Here is a 10,318-nt window from a genome sequence, read left to right on the forward strand (position 1 = left end):
CCCAGGACCTCAACCAAAAGCACAAACATATCCTAATACCTCATTCGAACTTGTTCCAATCATCAAAATACTTCAAACAACATCAAATCAACCAAAATACCTCGGATTCAGGCCTAAGTCCTAAAATCTTTCGAAATACGCTTTTGATCAAAAACCAAACCAAACCACGTCCGAATGACCTGAAACTTTACACACACATCCCAAATAACATAACGAAGCTACTGCAGCTCTCGCAATTCCATTCCGTCCTCTATATCAAAATCTCGCCCATCAACCGAAAAACGTCGAAATCTCAATTCAAGCCTAAACCTTCCACGAACTTCCAAAATGCATTCTGATCACGCTCCTAAGTCCCAAATCACCCATCGGAGCAACCAAATCATAAAATTTCCGATCTGAAGTCATATACAAACAAGTCAAATCTTGGTCAAACATTTCAAATTTCATGCTACAAACTGAGAATTGTTCTTCCAAATTCGTTTTGATTTCCCTGAAAACCCAAACCAACAATTTATACAAGTCATAATACATCACACGGGGCTAGTCCTGCCCGAAATCTGGCGATCAAAGTGCAAAAGCTCAAAACGACCAGTCGGGTCGTTACAAAAGAGAAGTGAATTTAACATGTGCTCCCTCCGTCACTTTTACTTGTCTATTATGGACTTTGCACTCCCCTTAAGAAATAATAAATAAGGTGCATAATTTATCATGATACCTATATTAATTGATGCATATTTTTAATGGATTTGAGAAAATAATTTGAAATGAATAATTAATACTATGAATATAATAGGAAAAAAATTGTCTTCTCTTGATATGCTAAAAGTGATAAGTAAAAGCAAAAATTTATTTTTAGAATACTGGATAAATAAAAGTGAACATAGTGAGTATCTAGCAACCGTTTGCACTTTGTGGTGTTAAAAAAACTGCATTAATAAATCATTTTTTCTTTCAAAAACTACAGTTGTCTTTTATTGTTGTGTGCTTTGACCTGCTTTATACTTCTAAATGCTTTTCACATGTAAATAGATATCCTCTTTTTTTCTTCTTAGAAAAAAAGGGACCACCAATTAATTTCTTTTTCTCCAACGTCTCTACAAGAAAAGGTTCTTTATTGGAAAATTTTAGAGCATAGCCATCAACAAAAGTCGATGTAGTTAACCAAAAACCAGCCAAAGGCAAGCTCAACAAGGAAACCATGCAAAATATTATTCTTCACGTCCCAATTTTACGAGAATTAATTTGACTAAATTTTAAAGTTAAATTTAATTTGAACTCAATATTTTAAAACTAAAGTCTAAATATTGCACAACTATACAAAAAGTAGCATAAATTAAAATTCTTCTTATATTAATATGATAAAAAATACGTTTTAAAATATTGATCAAAATTCATACATGTGAATTTCAAGAAGCGAACAAACAATAAATAATTTGGACCAAGGGATCGCACCAAATAAAAAACATATTCATCAAAAGAGTGTACCATCCATGTGTATTCTTCTTCAAATAAAAAACTAAAGTAAGTATCATGAATTACATCTGATTTCGTCAAACTACTATTCTTGATATTACCATTAAAACCTGTTACTAACATATATTTATTAAATTTTTTAAAAGTATGTCACCAAATTATCTTTCTGTTTGGGACAAATTAGGCGTAGTAATATTTGACCAAGTTTTTCTGCCCCTTTTTTCTTACGTGAAGATGCGAATTAATTTGTAGTATTAGAAATATTCAGACATTATTTTTTTAATCATGTCCAAAGTGGCTCCCAAGCTGCATATACACTGTTATCTTCCAAAAACAGGCTTGTGTTGTTTCCATAGTCATTGCTGCTGCTGCTATTTTCTTGATATTCTGTTACTTCCATGCAAACTAAGGCTAGCAAATTAGAATTTTGGCATTTTAAATTCAAGATTTCTGCTTGTGCCTTGGCAAATTCTGCTTGAAGCCCACTTATTTGCTTTTGCAATTGGCAAATAACACCAGCACAACCATATACTGGATCTCTGATTCTGGCATTTGCCTCATACACCATACTATTCACAGCATCTGCTCTTTGTTCCTCTGGTAGCTCCTGAAAATTTAGAGGTTTTCAATATTCATCAACTTCAAAAAATTCCTACTTTTAAAAAAATTAAAATTAAAAATATTATTGATAAATTGAAAGGTGACTTTAATGACAACCTTTATCTATATCAAGAATATTACTCATCAATATTCATCAACTTCAAACAATTATTTCTACTCTTTTTTTTTTTTTAAATATTGATAAATTGAAATGGGAGTTTAATGACAACCTTGATCTATATCAAGAATATTACGCATGATTTCAGCTATTTATTTAGCTGTATGCAAGTGATCAAATAGGATATCTGTGAAAAAAATTCTTTGTTTTTTTTGTTCACTTGTGTTACAAGAACATTATTAGCACGTCTGAATTGTAGAAAAATCCGAGCAGAAGTCTTTTTTTTTTTTTTTTTTTTTTTTTTTTTAATAATGTGGGTAACACAATAAATCAAACACCATTAAATTTAAAATGAGGGGATGGAAATCTCAATCATTTTGTGTGCGTGTGTGTTGGGGGTGCGAGTGGGGGGGGGGGGGGAAGCTTGTTAGCTTATCAAAGTATATATAAACTACTTAGTTTTAGATCATGGAAAATTATAGTTACGTGTAGAATGTGAAAAAGAATAACGCAAATGATAAAAGAAGTCTCACAACACCTAAAAATGACCAAGTTTAAGTCAAAGAAGAAATGACCAACTAAAACAAAGCATCATTATTGCAAATTAAGGGAAAAAAAGGTTTTGGGGGGGTGGGGGTGGGTGGGGTGGGGCTGGCAAACATCCAAAACCGCCAAAAATCAAGAAAGTTCAGCTGTGTACTTGTATCTATGTTCACATCTCAACACATGATGAATGAAAGTGAAAAGAGTTCTTTAATTTTTCAACACTGATTAGATTACTTAAAAGATAATTATCAGTATTTGTTTATAAAAACTAAAATTAGTAACCTGAAAGATAGGTAGATTATCCTCTGCAACATATTAAAATATACTAATAATGTAAAAAAATTCTTTACACTATATATATATATATATATATATATATATATATATATAAAGTTAAAATCCTGCAAAAAATCAAGAATGAAGGCAAGATATAAATACCTGCAACATTTTGATGATGTTGCTAGCACCAAAAACTCTATGAGCAATGGTGAATTTAAGGGGATCAGTGGGAGGAAAATAGGGTGCCAATACACATTTGTCAACACATCTCCTGCGCAGGATTTTGCAAGCAGCACAAGGAGTAAGAATAACAGGTGGTGGTGGTGAAGGAGGTGCTGATATTATGCTTCTGGGAGATATTAATTCACTACTTGTTGTAGTTGCAGAAACAATATTAGCAGTTAGTGAAGAAATGGTGGTGGTTTTGTTATCACTACATTCCATGTTGATGGGGTGGAGGAAATGTAGTTAAGTAATGAACTTTATGTCGAGTCTAAAATGATCACTTTGGTGGGATTTGCGAGTTAGTGAGATGACAATATATATAGAGATAGAAGGAGGAAAATTTCATAGGGTCCATTGGGACTTTTGTTTTTTTAAGAGTTTAGCTTCTATACAGTACAATGTAAATAAATTCTTACGATATAAATAAATTTTTACATTGTCAAGTCGATCATCTTATAGATAATTATAAGTAGATGTTCATAAAAAGTGAAATTAGTAACTTGAAAAAATAAGGCATGTTACCCATTTCAATTGGCTGAAATATGTCAATGTTGGAAAAAAATTATTATAATGTCAATATACAGAAGATTAAATCCTTTCGGAAAAAAAGTCTAAATTTTTATTCACTGATATTGTGTGAATTTTCTTATGCTATATAAAGTTAAATTGACTTACAACAACACGTATATTTGTTTGCAATTATGATATGTAACTTGAATTACAATATGATAATAATCTATTATGGTCGATTGAAATTGCAATGATAATATCAAATTTTAAAGTTGTTAAATATTATTTGTGTATATAAGTTAAATTCAGTAAAAATTTTGTTTGCTTGGTTGTTGTTTTCTTGAAATTATGCAAGTGTTCCAAAGAAAACGTTTTAGAAAAAGTCTCCTCGGGCATTTTTATTCCAAGTTTTTAGAAAAATTTGAGTGACCACAACTTCCTCATTTTTTGAGGAATAATGACGTCATTTTATGTCATCGGTTGACGTAATTTTTAAGGTAAATCACTTGCATCCTACTATAGTTTGATCTTGATTTTTCTCAATACATATATTTTAACCAGCATCTGTATTTACATCTTTTTTGTCTCAATTTACAAGTTTAATTAGTTACAGCTTAGAGATTAACAACAACAACAACAACAACAACAACCCAATATAATCCCACTTAGTAGAGTCTGAGAAGGATAATGTGTACGCAGACCTTACCCCTACCCTGGAGTATAGAGGTTATTTCCAAATAGACCCCCGGCAACCCCTCTTGTCCCACAGCTTAGAGATTAAAGAAAGGAGAAAAGTTTCTAATTGGATAGGTACTTGGAATAAATCTCGATAATTTGTATTAGAAAAAGTAGAAATATATTTCATCAAATAAAAACCAAAATAGTTATAGCATATAAGAATGCTTTAATTGGGTCATCGCATATTTGCCGGCACATTACGTTTAAACGATCCTTACTAAGTTAATTAAGAGACCAACAAATTTTTAAAATGAAATTCCACATATTTTTTATTATTTAGATTTATTTGAGTTTTGAATTATGAGTAATGGTTAAATATATGACACAAAAATCAAACATATTTTAACTCGTTAAAGCACTAATGAAGGAGCAAATTAAAGACTAAGAAGTTGTTGATTGACTGATAGTTTTGTAGAATGGATTTGAGAAAAAGGTAAAAACTTACGGCTATATATATATATATGTTGCACTTATTTATATCTAACCAATAAATATAAGATCACAATCATCGCACAAACAAATAATTATCAGTTAACTATAATTAAATGATATATATTCTCATTTAATTTAGTTAGTGACTCTTAAGATTAATTAATTCATTAATTTGATGTAAACACAAATTATACAGGTGTAAGTACTTATTTGAAAAAAAATATGGTAAAATTTAAAAGGACTGAGATTAAGAATATTAATTGAACAAATCAAGATATGCGGCAAGAAGTTGAGAGAGAAGAAAATCTCAACCTTAGTTACCACCAAACTTGGGGGTAGATATGATTTCTGCACTCTCTATTAGAGGTTTCGAGTTAAAGATTTATAGTGATGCGAATAAATGTAGGATTGAAATACCCCAAAGAACAATTTAGGCACAAACAAGAAATTTAGCAAAAGCTATATAGAAAAAATTTATTAAACTAGGGAGAGAACTTGGTAGGAGGTTTTTTTTCACAACTCATAAACTCTTGAATCTTTCTACAACGTAGCTACCTCTCCACAATAGAAAATATGTAGTAGCATCCCTATTTATAATACTACAAAACAAAATTGACTATAATCTAGAAAACTTATTCCTACATGATTTGGGTTATGAATCCTAACTAGACATAAATTAAATATCTAGTAAATACCAAATCCTAGACAACTTAGGAATACTAATTAATCTTGGTTTAATTTTCATTAGCCTCCCTTAAACCAAGATCCTCAAATTTGAGCATGTTATGAGTAACATCAAGCCTTGTAGAAGTCAAGTACTTTAGATTCTCCACCAATTCCTTAAAATATGTTACATCAACAAAGTCGCGAGTATCGTCTTTAATTAACATCGGTTTCCCTTCAATATTGGCCATATATGATTTGTCTTTAATCATGGTAAATCCCTTCAAAATATCATCAATATAATTTTTCTTTACTTTGAAATCATCTACTTCTCCAGTTGCACCAATAGATATTTCATCTTGCTCCTTAAAACATGTAATCTCGAACAATGACACAAAATTTATTTTATCTTCGATATCTATAATCATGCGTTGTTGTGGTTCTGGATCCCAAGTTTTCTGCCCCAATCTTGGTTTGATTAATAATAACTTTCTCTTGATGAACCATCTTGCTTCTTTCATTACTCGGTTCATCTTCAATACCATCAAACAATTTTTCTTGTGAAATACTAACCTCATTTGGACGAACATCACTTGCAACCAAATCTTCCTTTTTAACAACCGGAGAAATTTTTGGCTCAATATTATTTGACTTTCCTTTGCATTCAATATAATCTCTTTTACAACAAAAATTGCATGTATCTTCTCTTCTTTTGTCCTTTGTTTCTGAATTTTGGCCTTCTTAATTTATCTCCGCCGGATTTGATGTGTCTTCTTTTTCTTTTAGTTGATCATCCTTTTCTCGTGATGTCTCCTCCAATGTCTCATCTTTTTGTTGATTCAGTGATCTCTCATATGTCACCAATTCACCTTTTAAATCATCAAGTCTGAGAGTGCTAAAATCTTTGGTAGCCTCAAGAATAATTTTTTTGTTGCTAAACTTCAAACTTAGAGACTGCAATATTTTTTCAACAATTTTAACTTCTTCCAATACTTCTCCATTGATCCTTAGACCATTGAATATTTCTTCAATTCTCGTAAAAAATTCTTTGACAGACTCTGTTGGTCCCATATGAGCCAACTCAAATTGACTCCTAAACTCATGCAGTTTCTCCTTTTTTATGTCAGCAACTTTTCGATATGACTTGACCAAGATTGTCCAAGCCTCCTTTGATGACTTTGCATCCAAATATTTTTTAGATATATACAAATCAACTTTGATGGCGAGATAGTAGCGTGCTCTATAATCTAAATGTATTTTTTTCTCCAATTGCGTAGCTGCATCACCCGTCAATGTTGTGCCGTCTAGGAGTTCCTCAAATCCTTCATTAATGATGGACCATAATCCAATATCCTTACAAAAAATTCTTCATTTGTTGATACCAAGTTTCAAAATTACTTTTGCCCTCAAACACAAAAACAGGACAATTAGGTAATTTTTTGGATCTCCTACCGGCTCTGACAGGATCTCACGAAGGCTCTGATACCAATTTGAAGGATTGAAATACCCCGAAGAACAATTTAGGCACAAGCAAGAAATTTAACAAAAAGCTATATAGAAAAAATTTATTAAACTAGGGAGAGAACTTGGTAGGAGGCTTTTTTTTTACAACTCATAAACTATTGAATCTCTCTACAATGTAGGTACCTCTTCACAATAGAAAATATGTAGTAGCATCCCTATTTATAATACTACAAAACAAAATTGACTATAATCTAGAAAACTTATTCCTACATGATTTGGGTTATGAATCCTAATTAGACATAAATTAAATAAACTAGTAAATACCAAATCCTAGACAACTTAGGAATATTAATTAATCTTGGTTTAATTTCCAACAATAAATAAAAAAAGATAGGAAACGCCATTTTCTTTTTATGGGCTTTATGCGACAAAAATAAAATAAAAATTTAAAAAATCTCAACCTTAGTCGAAAAAGTGGACCATCTAAATGTCAAAAATGCTAAAAAGTGATGGATATCATTTAATATAAATTTTTCCATTATAGAATAAACCAACTTTAATTATTTAACTTATTTGTGAAAGCCTAGCAACAACAATTTTCAGCTTTTCTTTATGTAATTCTGTTAGTTCTTTCTTTTAAAAGAAAATGACTATTACCTAATATTTGATCATGTGATATACTTTAGTGTTAATGTAAGTCAACAAGACAAGTAATCTCTTTGAAAAAAAAGTTTTTTTTTTTCTTTTACTACTTTTTAAAGGCTCATGACTCTAGGCGAAATAAAATAATATGTTAAAAAGATTCCACTAGCGTCAGAAATCCAAGAAATTCTGTTTTATTATATACAGAATAATTCAAATTGGTTGTGATGATAATGATATAATAATATACTGGATAAACAATTCAGATGCAGCTACCGTTCGTGATCTCAAAATTCAATTTAATACTAATACTAATAAGAACTCCCAAAAAATTAAAGGTTCATTTTATATACAGAACAATTTATTTAAACCTTCTCCTCTTTCCCGTATTTGCCATTGTCACTAAAAAGCTACTCCAATTTACATTAATGTAATAATAATGCATGACATTTACGTGTAATTGACGAAGTTAGAGTTATGTGTACCTTACACTTTAATTTTTAGCTGCTTGTTCGTCTTCTTTAGAGAAGCAAAATTCATAAATCATTTATTTTACACCAAATTTTAGTGACATAATTAACAAATAAAAGATCAGCATCATGTCCATTTATCTACAAAATAGGTCTACAGATAATTCAACAGAACTAAAAGCAGTTAACCAAAATTTAATTTATTCAACTTTTTGTTGTATATATCATATGGCTCTTAATTAGCTTTATGCTTTATTTAAGGGAAATTCCATTTTTCATTTTTCAGAATGTCATGACAGGACATTACATAAATTCCTTGATCAGTGCTAAGAAATTAATACAGGAATGTATTTATTCCCCAACCCCACACCCCAAACTAGATTATTTGCACGACCATTAAATCTTTATTTAATGAAAAAATGCATTTGGCAATTATTGATTGGATATAAATAAATAAATAAACTTTAAAAGCAGTTAAAGAATGCCACATCGTCATATATTTGACCTACCGGAATTAAGTCGATTCCGGTGCCGACTTTTTACTAAGGAATTGAGACTATTCAGATGCAGCCATATAATAGCTAATTAAACACCTTAATCTTCCAGCTACCATTTACTAACTATATTGATGACTTGGCCATTTTTTGAAAAGGACTTAAACGATCGATTCAAAAAATAGAAGAAAAATACGAAGAAAGAGAATACAATTATTATACTATATTATATAAAGGTCTTCACGTAGTTAAAGACTGTTGAGGCTCGTGTTTAACGAGTATAGTGACTCTATTTCTACTCCTGCACAGCTCGATCACTACCCTGAAGGACTCGTTTAGTAGCGTACGCAAGACTTTAACAGCTTGTTTGGATGGTTGTTATCCATTATTTTATAATGTAATGTATTGTATTATATTGTATTTTATCGTTTTATGAATATAATTTTTTAATAGATTGCATTGTTTGTTGTTATTAAATACTAATATTTTGCTGTTTGGTTTGACTGTATCGTACTGTATTGTAATTGTTAAGTTTACTAAGATACCCTCAATTGTTTAACTATTAAATTTATCAAGAATTAAGCATAAAAATAATTTAAGAAATCCTTTTCTACTAATCTATCACCAAATATGTCTTATAAATAGATTGAGCAATTTAATTCATGCAAATTCTAGCAAAATTACTGAAACAAAATTAGCAATTTTACGTTGGAGTTGGAAGCGGTAGAAGTTCTAGAAAAAAGGGATGAAGTACAAAGAAGGTTATAGGGGGGAGATTTGGAGTTAAAATTAAAAAAAAAAAAGGTTAAGAGTAAAATAGAATTATGGAGCAACAAGTTAGGGCATAATTGAAAAGAAAAATAGGAAACAATTCCACCACACCAAATCGGTTGTTTCAAAAAATGGGATTTTTTATTGTTCTGAAACAATAGATTTAACAATAAAATACAATCAATTTTAATAAAACAATCAAAACAAATATTGTTTTGGGATAACAATACAATATGATACAATGGTTAACAACCATTCAAACAAGCTATAATGAGGTGTATTGATTTATTTTTGACATCATTTCATATATGAGTTTGGGTTTGAAGATATAAAATATTAAGACTTTATTTCCTATTTTACCTTGGTATATATTTACTCGCACTATTTTTCAAGTTGTATCGAATTGTACATATTTATGCTATTTTATTTATAAAGAAGGCTAAAGTCTTAGATATTTCCTCAAACTTGGCACGATCACTGTAACATTTTAGGCCTTTGACTATCCCGGAAAAGTGTGGCCTAAACTAGCAAAAGGTGTGGCCTTTGGTCAAAGGCCACACTTTTCGACTTTAGCCAATGCTTTTCTGGGGTGGGCAAAAGAAGCGTAACCTTTGACATAAGCGCACGTTTTTCAAATGTTTCCTTACAAGCCACGCTTAAAAGCGTGGCCTATTAGTTAACAAAGACAACACTTGTTACACCTCATATGACAACGCTTTGATACCCTACAGCTACACATAAAAAGTGTGGCCTTTGTTACCTTTTAGGCCACACTTGTTAATAGTGGCTTCTAAAGGAACCCCTAGAAAACGTGGTCTTTGGTAGACGTACAGACATATAGCCACACTTTTAAAGCGTTGCAATTTTTGGCTAGGCTATAATTTTTTTTTTTT

At 30.7% G+C, this 10,318-nt stretch overlaps 1 protein-coding gene across 1 annotated transcript; it reads right to left on the minus strand.

Annotated features, from left to right (window-relative positions):
* Positions 1 to 1,451: 1,451 nt before the first annotated feature.
* Positions 1,452 to 3,513, minus strand: LOC104232766 (LOB domain-containing protein 1-like). The gene is made up of 2 exons (XM_009786034.1): positions 3,176 to 3,513; positions 1,452 to 2,080 (listed from the first exon to the last, which is right to left on the minus strand). The coding sequence occupies exons 1-2, from the start codon at positions 3,458 to 3,460 to the stop codon at positions 1,757 to 1,759; spliced, it is 609 nt and encodes a 202-aa protein (XP_009784336.1). The 5' UTR covers positions 3,461 to 3,513; the 3' UTR covers positions 1,452 to 1,756.
* Positions 3,514 to 10,318: the final 6,805 nt, after the last annotated feature.

Source organism: Nicotiana sylvestris, chromosome 5, assembly GCF_000393655.2.
Source record: "Nicotiana sylvestris chromosome 5, ASM39365v2, whole genome shotgun sequence".
Lineage (NCBI taxonomy): Eukaryota > Viridiplantae > Streptophyta > Magnoliopsida > Solanales > Solanaceae > Nicotiana > Nicotiana sylvestris.

Bases quoted from the DNA above. Each gene is read 5' to 3' on its own strand.
- LOC104232766 (XM_009786034.1), bottom strand. From the start codon at position 3,460: ATGGAATGTAGTGATAACAAAACCACCACCATTTCTTCACTAACTGCT. The intron at 2,081-3,175 runs GTATTTATATCT...CTAAATTTTCAG, and splicing joins ACATCATCAAAATGTTGCAG to GAGCTACCAGAGGAACAAAG.